Source organism: Sciurus carolinensis, unplaced genomic scaffold (assembly GCF_902686445.1).
Source record: "Sciurus carolinensis unplaced genomic scaffold, mSciCar1.2, whole genome shotgun sequence".
NCBI classification, from domain to species: Eukaryota; Metazoa; Chordata; class Mammalia; order Rodentia; family Sciuridae; genus Sciurus; species Sciurus carolinensis.
In genome coordinates this window covers 1,645,070-1,660,932 of record NW_025920127.1, presented here as the reverse complement: position 1 = coordinate 1,660,932, position 15,863 = coordinate 1,645,070, and the positions used below count along the sequence as shown (strand labels likewise).

Below are 15,863 nucleotides of genomic sequence, written 5' to 3'. Positions count from 1 at the left end.
GAAAATTATGTTGCTGCCAGGAGAGGTGGTTCTCTTGGAAAGGGTGGGATGGCAGCTTGGATCACCATCCATACCAACTGGAAGACAATTTGCAGTGTCCTGTGGGTTGCTTAGTGGCAGCTGAGTTGCCTCCTCTTCCTGAAGGGTCACAGTGGCCACTGGTGGCTCAGTCTCTCCCTGTGTGGATGGTGCTGGTGTTGGGCCATCCTCCAGGCTATCCTTCCTCCATCACAGGGACTTTGGTAACATGCTCTCTGAGGTGTCAGCAGGTGACCTGGCCACTGTGGCTGGAGGCTGTTCTATCACTTGAGGTGGTGCTAGAGCAGCAGGAGAAGCACCCCAATAGGACTACCTTTCCATGGGCCTTTCCCAATTCACACTAGAACCCTGCTTCTGAGAACAGACTGGCCCTTCTCCCCACAACAGGAAATCTTCCCAGATGAGGGTCCACCAGCTGCAGGATGTCAGGATTGTCTGACTTGGGACCAAATGCCAGATCCCACTGGTACCAGCACAGATTCCTCTGCACACACTTCTGTCAGCACCCCAGGCCCCATCATCAGAGGGCTCAGACTCACTGAGATCTCAGTTCTCCAGCTGTTTAAGGAGTCTCTGGACATGGAGTGTCACCTCTGTTTCAGGCATGGTGAGCAACAGGAAGGTCCTGAGAAGCTTTAGGTTGTCCAAGTCCCAGGACCTCAAAAAATCTTCTGGATTGAGGTGTAGCCACATTTCAATGATGTAGCAGTGGGTGCTGTGGAGTTTGGAGTGAGACAGGGAGCAATGAGGGGCTGGGTCTCCTTTAACTGGAACATCCACAGACCCCCTGCATGGTGGTCTTCCCAAAGAGTGACCAGGTAGGTCACATGCAGCAGAGCAAAGGAGGGAAAACCGTGAGGTACATTTATGGGTAAAGGGCTCCCTACACTTGCTGCCCAGTCTCTATACAGAAAAGTGTGGGCATTCTGACTGGGATTGACTGTGTTGGGGAGGGATCCTCACAGGGCCTGTCTTTGAGGCCCTAGTCACTCTTCTGTTCTTTGGGTTCCCAGAATCCCACCACAACTTACTTCTACAGGGTAAGCCTCAGATACCTCAGTCCTCTTCTGGGCCCACACAGGGTGGAACCTGGGGTTCACCCAGCCATCCCTCATACAGACCCCTCTCTGGAGACAGGGGTCCTCCCTCGTGGCCCAAAGACCGTTCACTCCTTTCCTTCAAGGTGCTCCCCCTCAGCATCTGGCTGGAGGTTTCCAGGCCTAGAGAAGACCAGGAGGATGTCACCTCTAACATCCTTTGACCCTCATCTACCTAGATGTCCGTTGGGCTCAACTAACTACCTGAAAATCATGGAAGCTTCATGAGGGCTGGGTGGTTTGTCTGCACTTGTTTCTAAGTAAGAGGCCAAGTGCCTGCCAATGGTAGGTGCTTCACATACATTTGAGCCATGAAAGAACCCAGCTACCTACTGCCTTTCAGCCTCAGGGCCTGGGCCCCTTCCATCTTCCTAGGGCTCTGTTCTAGCTACATGCAGGTCAGGAGCCTTCCCAAATGTGAAAACTAATTTTCAAGAGGCCTCAGTTTAGTGAGACCTGAGGAAGAGAACTTCCTCACAGGGAGGGACAGGACAAAAGGGGAAGGCCTGGACCCTTGGCAGCCTGCTCCACAGGACCCAGCCTGAGGCAAACAGACCTGGGGCTCATCCTACTTGGTTTCCTAAACACCCAGCAGGGCTCTCCTCTGAAACCCTACTTTCCACAGAGCTGACTGATATTCACAGGGATGCCTGCCATTCCCAACACCTATCCAGGAGATGGCCATGTGCCAGGGATTGGAGGTGATAAATACCTATTACACAGCAGCTGCAATAACCTCTGGGTACTGGATGAATTTTGGTAGGAATACAGAAATTCATGGATATAGGAGGTGTTCACCTTCTCCAGGGCTCTGTAGAATGACTGCTGTCAAGTTTTCCCCTAGTGAGGACACTAGACTGATGAAATTGGTCATCTTCTCCCTAGGTTGTGGTGTCAAAGAGGGACATTTCAACATGGAAACAGTAGCTATCTGCAAAATGAATCACTGCCATATGCCAAATGAAAACAAAAGATTTTCCCTCAACATACTCAGGGGATATGAGACACACATACACACATGCGGCTGCATTTCATGTTGCTCCAGGATGCAAGATTCAAAAGAGGAGATAGTGAGAGACTTGGGACCAACTCAAAGCTGCCGGGTGAGTCTCTCCCATTGGGGAGGCGTCCCAGATGGGGCAGTAGCCCCGGAACACAGGGAACTTTGTGAAGTAGAGTTGCTCGGCGAGACGCCCCTCCCCCCCACTGGAGCGGTAAACACGGACAACTGGGATCAACGTAGAGGAGGCGGCTCAGCACAGTGCTTGGACTCAGAGCAACCACTGGGGCTCCGGGCAGCTGCCTGAGGAGGAGCTGTGTGGACGCAGAACGACCGCTTCTGAACACCGGGGGGTTGCCGGTAGGAAGAGGAGAAGCCCGGCAGGGTCGCTTGGTCTAGGAGTGACTGCATCAGAACCACAGGCAGTTGCCAGAGGAGGAGCTGCGTGGTAAGCTGTTTGAACTCAGAGCGAGCGCTCCTGAACACCGGGAGGTTGCCCGGAGGAAGAGGTGGAGCGCAGCGGGACACTTGGTCTAGGAGTGACTGCATCAGAGCCACAGGCAGTTGCCAGAGGAGGAGCTGCGTGGTGAGCTGTTTGAACTCAGAGCGAGTGCTCCTGAACACTGGGAGGTTGCCCGGAGGAAGAGGAGGAGTGTGGCGGGTTGGATATTTTGTACAAAATATGAAGTCTACATTTTTATTACTTATATAGGATATTTTGTACAAAATATGAAGTCTATATTTTTATTACTTATTACCATAAAACAAAGATACAATGTATGTACAGTACTAAAAGGAAGCCATACTATAGCCACAGTGGACAGACACTCGAACCAGGACACTTCTGGTGCACAGGGACCTTGTGGAAAGAGTGAGATGCCACACAGAGCTTTATGAAGAAAAACAGTCACCAGTTTATTTTCAATGCAGCACTTCTGAAATCAGTTTGGTACAGAATAAATAGTGTCTCTATATAATAATACATAAGTTGAACAATTAGCTCAGGAAATCCGAGTACTAACTAGGGAAACTTCCATAGGCCAAAATATCAAGTAATATTCTTGTCAAATAAAATTAGTTTCTCTCAAAACTCCCCCCCATTGATGAATGTTTGTCTTCAATAAAGAGCCAAAATAAAACCTAGACCAAAAGATGTTCTTACATGTCAAGCTTTACACAACCAGCCAGACAATGATATTTTGCTTTTCCCCTAAGGCAGAAGGAGAGTCTTCCCAGAAACCTTTCTCTCAAACATACCAAACATCCAGGATCAGGGATATGTAAGTACCTACAAGCTAAAGATGTAAGTTCAAACAATGGCATATCAAAATATGGAGGACGTTGCTTTATACAATAAAAGCACCCTTTTTCCCTCAAAAGGAGAAGGCATCTGAACTTTTTTTTTGAATCATAGATTTTGTAATGATAAAATGGATAGATACTTGTCAAATTTTTCAGGAAGCATTCTCTCAAGGTGGACTGACTTGTCCACTTCAGCTGGGGCTATCTTTTCCTTCAGTGCTTGCACTTGCTCTCAATGCAAGGAATCCCTTCCCCCAGATGGTTTTCCCTCAAGACACTGGGAAAACAGCATCATAAGTAGGCATAAAGGAATCTGGGCAGCAGGGCACTGCAGCCACACAGGACCCATGTCTGACTGCCACAGTCTTCCATGGATAACCAGAGGCCATGATTAAAACACAGATCCTAAAAGAAGTCACACTTCAACTCTTATGCATCAAGACATCTGACATTAGGTTATATGTATGCCACCATATGCTGTCAGAACAGCAGTACACACCTCAAGTAGCTTTCAAGCAGGATAGTTTGTCAAAATACTGGCCACCCTGAGAGAAATACAGAACAGACAAAGCACTAGGTCACAGGTTTTCATCCTTGTGCCATCCATCTGCACAAAAGCATACTCCATGCAAGACGTCTGGAGACACACAGCAGCACTGAGGACTGATAGGGACTCGCACTGTTCTTGCCTTATGGGATGGTGAAGTGTGCTCTTCCCCAGAGGAGGCCCACCCCATGCACCCTTGCTGGATTTCCTCTAGACTCTGAGGACTGTATCACAGCCACTGTGCCTTACTTGATGCCCAAAGGCACTGCAGTCTGCACTGGGCCAAGAGCTGGCTCAACTCAGATGATCTCATCCTAACTCTACAAAATGTGGACCTCCTAGACAACAAAATTTTATTAATTCAAGAGCCTTGTTGAAGGGCAACAATGTGTAAATAGATGAAAAATTGATTCTGCAAATAAAAATATTAACACATAATTTTAAAAATTCAATTCCAGTCAAGGTAGACACAAGAAAGCTCGTTTGAAACAAATTTCTCCTTTGAGCTTACCCCTGGAATCCTGGAGCTATTCCACAGACTCGGAAATATGGCTTTCAGTAGACATAAGAGGAGGACATGGTGTACAAGCCATTAACCAAAGAAAAGACACGCCTAGCAGGTGCCTGTGCCTGAGGACTGTCCTGTCACTCTCCCAGTAGGCTGTGAGAACGTGAAAGCAAAGAGCCAATTCTGTGACAACACAACACAAACTGCTGGCCTAACAATCACGTCAAACAATTTCAGAGGTTAAAGTCTTAAAAAACAGGTAATGCTTCTTAAAGTGTTCCTTTGATTTGAAAACATCACCACAGAATGGCCTTGTTTAAAGGCTCCCCGTCCCATGCAGGCAGGACATGAGGATGTGACAGGGTGCTTTCCAAGGTCTCTGATTCTGTCAGCTGGACTCAGGCTGTGCGGGGGTATGCAGACACTGAGGAAACCATCATGGCCTGGCTGGCTGTCAGGGTGAGAAACCACCATTGTTTGAACTCCTAATCTTGAGCTGAGGCGGGCAAATATTATTGCCTATGGATCGGGCCAAGGAAGCATTGCCTGTAGTAACTGACAGGTATTGAACAGACAGTGTATTTTCTACAGAACCCAGAAGTGCACTGGCATGGTGGTCACAAGCCTGGTTAATGCCCATCCTGGGAGACCAACTCTGCAGTGGGCGTCCAAGCCTTTCTTGGTGTGAGAGTACTGAGGGAGCTCGGACTTGCGGCACACAAGAGGACTGTTGTACAAAGATGGAAACATGATAGGCAGAATCTTTGCTGCATCATCAGTAATTAAACTCATAATGTACTCATTATTCCAGTAATACAGTGCTTGCTCCGCCACCTGAAGTGTGGACTGGAAACGTACTTGGCTAACTGCCGGAAGAGAGGCTCCATGATCTTCACAAATTCTGAGAGTTCAATGACATCTAAGATTTCTTCTAATTCATTCAAGAACACTACTTCTTTTGGACTGTGAGTCTTTGGCAAGTATTTGAGAAGTGCCATTACCACTGGTTCAGTGAGGGTGCTGTCCTTCTCTAGAAACTGTAGAACACAGTAGGCCAGCTGTGGATGGTAGACACTTTGTGCAAAGGTAGCAACACCTTCAATAGGAGAATCTTGCGCTCTTCTTTTAGTGGAAAGGCAAATCCATTAATTATACTTCCCGAAATTTCCAGTAATTCTGCTATGCCATTTTGATGCTCTGTTTCATAAATAAATCTATAAAATATATTATTTATCTGTTTCCTGATGTACACTCTCAGGCTAAGAACTTTCCATAAATTCTGTGAAGGGTGGTTTTCAGGAAATGTCTCTCCCGAGGATCCTCGCTGTCAAAGAGCTCTAAAAGCTGCAGATGTGACAGGGCTGCTTCTAACGTTGGTTTGTCTTCCTCTGGGTCAAATTTGGCTCCCGTAGGATTGGAGGAAGGTGGCAAGGTTCAAACCATGTTAACTGAAAACATAGGGACTACTTCTGGGTAAATGGGCTCTGTGATCACATTCCGATTGTGGGTGATGTATTCTACCATTTCACTTAGAGCAGCTCGATTTACTTCCTTCCACTTGAGGTCACTCAGTGGGTGGGAAACAAAGTCAAAGAGGACACAACACTGACGTAAATTCTGGGTAAAAAGCTTCTCTTGATCCTCAGGAGGAACATCATTGAATGATGGTGGTTTTTGCAGTTCTCTGTTATTGCTGGCACCAAACCGAGAAGAATTCTGCCGCTTGTCTTTTTTCACAATGGGCTGAGGGACTGGTACCTTTATTTTAGAAGATGTTGAAGACTGGACAGCAACAAGGCTGTTCTTTCTGCTGGAAATCTCTGATTCTGTGTCTTGTCCTTCTTTTGAACTTTTTCCACTTTTCCCTGGTTTGGGTGGTTCTTTCTCCTTCTTGGTTTTATTCTGCATGGCTAGTGCATGCCGCCACCACCACTGCCACTGCCGCAGCCGCCACCACCACCCGGGGACTGAGTCATCCGCTCGCTCTTGCTTTTCCTTTTCCAGGCTCTCAGAGGCTGCCGCAGCCCGGGAAGTGGCGGTGGCGGCCAAATAGTCAGTTTTTAATCTAGCAAGTTTTTGTCAAGGAGCACCGCCCACCATATAAATGTTTAACTCTGTGTAATTGATGTTTGGGAAGATTACAATAGGGAGTAGATCTTTGTATTTTCCAAAGTAAGTACTTGGATGAAGAAGTAACAGGAGGAATACACACTATTGATAGATCCCAATTTCCTTAACAAAGTGCCTAGCAAAGACCACACATCACACAGAAGTAGCATAGTAATATCAAAGAGCAACAAATATTTAATGAGTTCTTATTATGTGTGAAACATTGTTAAAGTTGCTTTGTATAAGCTAACTTGTTTGGTCCTCATCTAAGAACTCTACGAAGGATGTACTCATATTATCACATCTGCATTTATTATTGAGGAAATGGACACAGAGAAGGATGCAAGAAGTTTCCTAAGGCTGCCAGTCTTAGGAAATCAATCAGAATTCAAGATCATGTGGACCATTGCTACAGTCCTTGGTCTTATTCATGAACTTATTGTGCTTTCTCTCATGACTTCAGATTAATTCTTGCAATAAATATAGGAAGTAGGACTTGACTGAAGAGAAAACCAAGACTTAGCGAGGCAATAAAGAAATCATAGGAACTCAGGAATAAGTCAAGTCTTATGACTCCCCTCAGTAGGTTTATCTTCACATCCAAAGCTGTAATCCTTTATGGAATACTTGGCAGCCAATTTAAAGTCATCCATTTACAAGAACATTTTATAAGAGATTATTGTCCTCCAGGGCCCCTTTGCGTTCTTCATGCAAGAAATCCACAGGGCACAGAGTCCACCTGGAACCATGACAACAACCAGGTTTCCTGATGTCTTCTCCAGATGCAGGAGAGAGGTGGCTGTAGACGTTGCTTCTGGCGGGAAATCAACCAACAATCCTTGTTGGTGAGAAATGAAGTTGACTCACCTGCAGATTAATGCTGAAGTAACCACTTGACATCACTAACTATGGGGTCCTTGATGTTTAGGTTCCTTGTCCATGTCACTGACAGACACATCTAACCAATCATCAGTTGTTTTCTGATAACTGGATACTTCAGTTTCCTTGGAATCAAACTGAAGCATCAGTGAAGTCCATGACTCAGGTCTCAGGTGTTTCATGGAACCTTAAACCCACTAGTATGAGGAATCTGAGGAAAAATTTTCAAAATTATACAATTATGAAAAGTGATATATTTAATCACTAACTTAAACTTTAATATTCCTTTGTGAATGGAGATATAAGTGGAAAAGGATCCATACTCTTCACATGGGTGAGGGAAAAACAGGGAATTCAGGAGCACCCAAATACTGAGACTTATAGTTAAACCTAGGAATAGCCATAACTAGACAATTTGAGTTTCTTGTCTGAGAAAACTGATATGTATTAATTCATTCCCTTAATTATTGGACTTCTCTGAAACTCACCACTCCCTCCTTATTCTTGCATTGTTGAATGTCCTTAATATACTTTAACCTGTGATTTCATATTTCTATGTGCTTTCTTTAGTTTTGAGTGTGAGCTCAAGTACTCTGTATGTTTTCTCACCCTTTAAGCACCTATAAGAGATTCTGGCATATGCAATAATGTAAATTATTTTGATGTTCTATGGATGAATTAAATGATTAATGATTTTAGCTGAAATTCTTTAACTTACTCACACATTCATCTATGTGTCTGTTTTTATGCCTGCCCATCAAAGCATTCATCCTCCCATCCATCCATCCATCCATCCATCCATCCATCCATCCATTTATCCATCCATACATCCTCCCATTCATCCATCCATCCTCCCATCTATCCATTCATCCATCCACCCATCCTCCCATCCATTCATCCTTCCATCCTCCCATCCATTCTTCTATCCATCTACCCCTTCATCCATACATTCTTCTCTCTAATTTTATCCTGTTAACAATCTAGGTAAAATATTCAGAAAAAAATCACCAAAAAGTTAAGAGTAAGGACTTCCTATCCATTCTCTTTTCCTTTTTCCTGTTTATTTTTCTTTCATCTACTATCTTTCCCTTGTACCATTGCAAATCTCTTTCTTTTCTTTCTCAAAAGATTTGTGGGAATGGAAATAAGATGGGTCCTAAGAGCTGGTAAGGGGAGGAAATTGCTTGATGACAGCTTGGTTTCAGGCCCAGATGAAAACCCTAGCTTTAAGGAAAGTTCAGGGAAGCCCAATAAAAGAGCTGATGGGCAGTCTGACTTGTCGAGGGTGAAATCAATTAAAGTACATCAAATCCAGAGTTCATGCTTTCTTAGAGTGACAAATATATGCTGGAAACTGAGAAAGATGAAGGGAGAAAAATGCCTTAGACCTCTTGAAGACTGGCTGTTCCTTCTTTCAGGAGAGTCAGGCCTGGGCCAAGATGCATTCATGATAAATTTTAACATCCAGCCAAGGCAATTAAAAAAAGAATGGGGTGAAAAGATTACCAAAGAGACCCAAAATGTGAAGAATTCACCCAAAACATAAAGATACATCAATTCAGGGTCTGGAGTATTTGTGGCATGACTGTTCAAAAGTATTATGGACAGGCTCAGTTTGTTAGCCCAACTCTTTTGAGGAGGAGATGTACACAAACACACACACCCTGTTTACCAAAACATGGGAAGGTCATGAGAAGAGAAGGGTCACAAGATTGTCAGACTAACCTCAGAAATTTGAAAGCATAGCGTTTCTGAGTGATGCCATCCACTAAAGCTTTCTGTAGCGATGGAGATGTTCCACAGCTGATTATCCAATATGGTAGACGTCAGTCATATATGGTTGCTGAGCATTTGCAATGTGGCTAATGCAATTGGGAACTAGTTTCCTATTATTTCATTTCAATTTTAAAGGTTTGGAGTCACAGGTAGCTAGGAGCTACTGCACTGGATGGTGAATCTCTAGGATGCTTTTACCTTCAATGATATCATTAGATAAGCAGGGATGGGTTTAATATCAGATTGCAATACAATTGCTTGGAATTTTGCACAGTTCTTGGCAGCAACCCATTACACATATCTGTAATTCTTAGAAGTACATTTGATTTTTTCTATAAAAAGCAGAGATTGAATCTTGTTTTGAAGTTACCTCTCAGACAGCAGTTTCCCCATCAGTCAAATGGGCCTCCTATATTGAGAGGGCTCAGTAATGTAGCACATGCCATGTGTCTAGTTCAGTGTCTGACAACACTCCATAAAAGGTTTCTGTGGCTGATGTTATTGATATTGTGATTAAAAACCTAGTAGCTATTGAGAAGCAGAAATCCTTTGCTAATGAGTTGTCTCAGTTTCCTCCTGGATCCTCACTGAAATCACGCACTATGTGAACTTTTGTGCCTGGGTTCTATTGTTTAGCAGAGTGTTCTTGGGTTCTTCCAGGTTGCAGCAGGCATGAGAGTTCTTTCACAGCTGAGCACTTGCTGTAAGTATATCTCACATTTTATTTTTTTATTCATCTGTTGATAGACATTTGGTTGTTTCCATCTCTTAGCTACTGTGAATAGTGCTGCCGTGAACGTTTGTATATAAAACATTTGGTTTCTGTAACTCCTTTCAAAGTTTTTGGATATATATCCATAAGTGAAATTGATGGGTCAAATGTTAATTATATGTTTAATGTTTTATGCAGAACGATGAAACCACATTCCATAATGATGGGACCATGTTAGATGACCATCAGCAATGTATGAGAGTTCCAGTTTCTCCATGTATCACCAATATTTGTTATTCTCTTCTTTTTATTCTAGATATCCTGATATATCCTTGTAATTGTGACTTGTATTTCTTTAATGAATGATAATGCAGCCATTTGTGTCTTTGGAGAAAAGTTCACTCAAATTTTGTAATTGGTTTTGTAAATTTTGTAAATTTGTCTTTCTGTTACTGTTAAAAGTTCTTTATATGTTTTTGATACCAGATCCTTATCATATTAAATATTTTAATTTCAAATATTTTCTCCCATTTTATTTGCCTTTTTTTCTTGATAATGATATTCAATGCACAGAAGTTTTAATTTTGATGGATTCCATTTATCTATATTTTATTTTGTTTTTCATTTTTTTGTTTGTTTGTTTGTCTTTAAAATTTATTGGCTGATTTCCCAGTGGAGCTGCGACCCAGGACTGCTCAACAGCCTCCCCTGGGAAGGCATGTGGCATGGTGACTCCTGCTGCTCGTATCCCCAAGATTCTCTGGAGGAAACACCAGCTATAGGAACCATATCCTGGCTCCAAACTGCATGCCTTCACATATTCTATCACCTTGCTGCACTCCCATGGGGACACAGTAGTTGAGATCCAGGTGAGCGATGTTGCCCAACCACTCCATAGGACCAGCAGGTGCACTTGGCCAGTTGATGAATATGGGCTCTGGGGCCCTCCCCGTATTTGAGGTTGCAGAGGTTTCCCACGTTCAGAAAAAGTGGGTTCTGAAGAGCTCTCCAAAGCCGCCTAGCCTGGTCGGAAGTGCAGTGGGGTGTACAGGTCCAGGCCACCGGCCCAAGTAGCCCTCTCCTCCGAGGTAGTCCCCTTTGCTCTGGGTTCCAATGCTGTGCATGCTGAGTCCATGGATGCTGGTGGGTCCTCCGAGGTAAAACCTGTCGGCAATATTCGGTGGTTTCTCACCACTGTGCTCGAACATTCCACCCCAGAGAGAGGCTGAGAACACCGAATCCAACACAAGCTGCTTGTTCAACTGAAGCTCAAAGTCTTCTTTTAGGAAGCTCACATTCCCGCCAGTGTATCCCGCCAGTTCCTGGTTAACCTTCAGCAGGGCGCCTCTTGTTGGTAAGATGGAAGACTTCCCAGAGTTGATGACCATGGCATGTGAAAGGACGACGTCAGCAAATGCCCACTTTCTTTCTGCACCGTGAAAGATGCCGTCCTGGAGAGGCAGCCAAGCTCCCATCACCCGCCCTCCAATTTGATGGTTGTGGCTACTTTTCCATATGGGAAAACTGTACACAGTGGACACGCTCTGTCTGCCTCCCAAAGTGAGCTCCACGGGAACTGCCCAGTGACTTTGTACATGTTCACAGAGAGATTTCTCTTGAAGTTTCCAGGCTGGGATTTGAAGAAGGACAGGTCGTAGGGAGTTTCTTTGGTTCCATAGGAAAACTCAAAAGTCACTTTTTCTGAACATCCTAGAAGATTAGGGAGCTTGAGACTGAGTCCCATGCTGCCCTCATTGTTACCCACCATGGTGTTGTAGCTGCCCATCAGTCTCCTTAGCTCTGTCACCTCAAAGATGACATCTAACCCATTGTGCAGCATGTCGTCACCTTGACATGTGTGGATCAGAATGTCCACTTGTCTAAAGATCCCCAGATGCAGCAACTTCTCGCTGGCTTCGTGAGACTTCCTCATCACCTCAAAGATGTTTCTAGCCTTAAAAACATCTCCAATTTCATACATGATGACGTCATCCCTAGTCCTTCCAAGGCCATTGAAGTGAACATGCTGAACTATCATGTCTTTGTTTTCCATTATTTCCTGTTGAGCTTCAGGTTCAACTTCAACAAATTCGACTTCTTCACCTAATGCTCCAAAATCAGGCCCATTTGATGGAGGAGGCTCCAATCTCTGGGCGTGCACAGTCCCCATGGCTCCCTCTCCAATCGCCACCTTCCAGAGCTGCCCTGGACAGACCAAGGTTGGCTGGTGAGTGCAGAGGGAGCATCTGCAGTGGCCAAGCTGCTTGTCAGCATGCAACCTCATTGTTCATGTTTTTAATGTCATATGTAAGAATTTATTGCCAAATCAAATGTCATACCTGTATTTTATCCTAAGATTTTTATGATTGTAGTTTTTATATTTAGGTCCATAATATCCACACTTCAAGTTAACTTTTGTAAGTAGTGTGAGATTGGAACATGATTTCATTCTTTTCCATGTGAATATCTGGTTGTTCTAGCATCTTTTGTTGAAGAGACAATTATTTTCCCATTTAGTGTTCTATTGAAAATGAATTGGCCATAAATGTACAGGTTTATTTCTAAACCTTTAACTGTATTACATTTTCTAGTCTATATTTTTCCTTACATCATTACCACACTGATGTGATTACTGTGGTTTTTGAAGTAGGTTGTGATATCCAGAACTATGAGTCCTCTAAGACTGCTATTCTTTCTAAACATTGTTAGGTCAATTATGGGACTCTGGCAATTCTTTGTTAGTCAGCATTCCATTGCTGTAAGAAAACATCTAAGGCAACCAACTTACAAGGAGGAAAGGTTCATTTTGACTCAAGTTTTGGAGGTTTCAGTCTGTAGCAGTTTGCTCATCTGCTTTTGGACCTGGGAGGAGGTGGACCATCATGGCAGGGAGCACGCAGTAGAGCAAAGTAATTCATCCACAGTGGACAGGAAGCAGGGGGAAAAGATAAAGAGAAAGGGCCATGGTCCCAACATCCCTGTCAGGAGCACATGCTCATTGGCCTAATTTCCTTTCCCTATGCCCCATCTCTTAAAGATTCCACCACCTCCCAGTAGTGCCACCAGCTGGGACTAAACTTTCAACACACAGGAGACATTTCTGATCCAGACTAGGGCAAATAGATAGGAGTTTATGTAAGGGTTTCCTCATGAATTTAAAGATCTCTTTTTACCTTCTACAAAAAGACTTGGGAATTTTGTTAATGATTGTGTCAACTCTGTTGCTTTGAGTAGTATTTTCATCTTAACCATGTTGAGTTTTCCAATCTACAAACACAGAAAATCTTTCCATTGTATTTAGTGTCTCTTTAATTTCTTTAGTACCAGGCGGCAGTGAGTTGCTTATTTGCTTTATGACATTTAAGAGAATGTCTTCTGAGTGTCATCTTCTGTCCTGAGACAGTTTCCTGTTAGACACCCTGAGGGCAAGCACCTTGGTCATGTTGTTGGAGTGTCCCTAGACAAGTTGGAACACACACATATGCACAGACACACACACACACACACACACACACACACACACAATTCTTTGAGAAGAAAATCTACTGTGCAAGCCCCAGAGCCAAGGACCAGGGTCCCACCCTTGGAAAACTACTGACCTATTCAGGCCATAACAAAGCAGAGGAAGTTAATGAAGCAGGCAAGTGAAAAGTCACCATACTCTCTGACCACTTTGATGCTTCCAAAAAATCAGTGTTTGGTTGCTCTGAACTTCTGAGTTTCCTCCAGAGTTCTGAAGAAGTTGATTCAAATTTTGCTCAATCTGTTGATGCTTCCCTGGAGAGATGGGTCCTGGGAACCCATTCTTTTCAGGTAGGTTCCTCCCTACAACTTAATAGCTATTCTATGCTAAAGGACCCCTCCCCACCTCAGTTATTGTGTGGTGCTGACACAAACTCAGGGCCACGAAGCCTGCCTGCTTGTGGACCTGTAGACTTAGGATCTCTCTGTCATTGTCCTTTTTTCATTATTAACTGTCACTTTACAGGAAGGGTTTCCATGAGAAGCTCCCATGTTCTCCCCTGGGGGACCAGTTGCTCTGGTTTGCTGGAGACTGAAGGGTTTCCTAGGGTACAGGGATTGTATTGCTAAAGCAGACTCTGGTTGACCAGGATGGTGGGCACCTTATCTCCCACACCTCAACACACACACACACACACACACACACACACACACACACAGACATGTTGCTTTTGATCTAAGCAGCTCATGAAGCTAATTGGGTTTGGGAAATGCATAATTCAATTAGACTCTGAATGGAACTTGAGTGGAGACTTTCTGCACATGACTTCCCGACCATTCTGTGGACTGCATGAAAGGAGTTTAGCCAACTTCAGGATCAGTCGTGTTTCAGACAGTTGTGTGGGTGGGCCAAGGGGCTCTTTAACAGGATGCTAATGAGAAGGTTTTCATACTGCAAATAAACATTTACTTTGGTCTTCCATGGAGACAAAACAACTAGATTATTCTGTTTGAATTCTTCTACCAGAGTCAGGTTTTGTTTTCTTTCCCAGAAGGAAATCTGTTTTTTCCTTCCAAATATCACTCTGTACTAACTGACTCTCCAACACTCAACCATAACCAGTTCGGACTCTGGAACAATGGTTCTCAATGGGAGGCAGGCAGAGGACATCTGGCCTTTTGGGCACTCACAGCTGGGGAAGGGTGCCATTTGCCCCAAGTGGGCATGGGTCAGGCCTGCTGCTTGACATCCTGCCACACATGGGACAGTCCCTTGGCAGAGATTTCCCCAGACCCCATGCTAACTTTGCCCAGAGCAAGCAACCTGCTTTAGAAAAGCCCATTATGATATGTCAATTTGGCCAGACAGAAAAATTATAAATATCTACAGCAACATTTTATCCTATTTTAAGCTAGTTCAATATGCAACTATTGATCTATTCAAATATTCTGTGGCCTCCAATAAAAAAAAAACAAAAAAACATATTTTTGGGTTTTGGAAACTCAAACCCCAGATGCAGTAGAACCTGAATCATTGCTCATCTACCATCTCTTGTCAGAATCTCCTGGTGTGACTAAGGAGTAGCAGGCACACACTGTATTTTTTTTATTAATTTTTGCTGAAATTATTGAAATAGTCCTTTTATTTAATGAGCCATTTTGTGTCCAAAAACCTTTTGAATCACATTTATAGCTTTAAAAAGCTCATTCCTTTCTGGACTTGGTGATGCAAGTCTGTAATCCCAGCATCTGGGGAGGCTGAGGGAGGAAGATCACATGTTCAAGGTCAGTCTCAGCAACTTAGCAAGACCCTGTCTCAAAATAAGAACACAAAGGGCTGGGAATGTGGTTTTTTTGGTTAAAGATCCCTGGAATCAATTCCCTGTGACCTCTCCCCCAAAAGAAATGAAAACAAAATAAGATAAAATAAAAAAGGAACAGAGAGTCACTTACTGTGTGACCTAAGATAGGAACCTGACTTCTCTGAGTCTTAGTTTCATGTCAACATGGGCCATAAGGCCCACCTTCCCATTTTAGTTACTCTTTTGGCCTCTTGTGTTTATTGCATCTTTTAAAATACTTAACGCAGGGTGTTCACATCCACCATGATGACAGGTGCCCTCGGCCCTCAATGCTGGGACACTCCACACTTCAGCTCTTCTGTTTCTGAAACCACAATCCGTTTCACCTCTGTCCTGCTCGGTTGAGACACCCACATCTCCCATTTTCTTTAACAAAACTAAAGTATTGTTTAGATTTATGGCATCTTGGACAGAAGGGAAAGAGTGACAAGAGTTTACATTCACTGGACCCGTGGTCTCCTCGCCTGGCAGCTGTGGAGCAGGGTCACAAACCTCATACCTGTTTCCAGGGATGTTTTCCTCCCTAGACTGAGCCTCTAACTGTTTCTCTGACTCAGGGTCTGGGCAAAG

General features: G+C 43.9%; 1 protein-coding gene and 1 pseudogene across 1 annotated transcript in view; both read right to left on the bottom strand.

Annotated features, from left to right (window-relative positions):
* Nucleotides 1–6,401, bottom strand: part of LOC124973978 (serine/threonine-protein phosphatase 2A 56 kDa regulatory subunit delta isoform-like) — a 36,343-nt gene extending 29,942 nt beyond the window's left edge. Inside the window, 4 exon segments of the mRNA XM_047537578.1 lie at nucleotides 5,148–5,329; nucleotides 5,332–5,568; nucleotides 5,571–5,753; nucleotides 5,756–6,401. Coding sequence (XP_047393534.1) covers nucleotides 5,148–5,329; nucleotides 5,332–5,568; nucleotides 5,571–5,753; nucleotides 5,756–6,401 — 1,248 coding nt within the window.
* A 4,344-nt stretch (nucleotides 6,402–10,745) lies between these two features.
* LOC124973958 (sorting and assembly machinery component 50 homolog) lies at nucleotides 10,746–12,139 on the bottom strand (annotated as a pseudogene).
* Nucleotides 12,140–15,863: the final 3,724 nt, after the last annotated feature.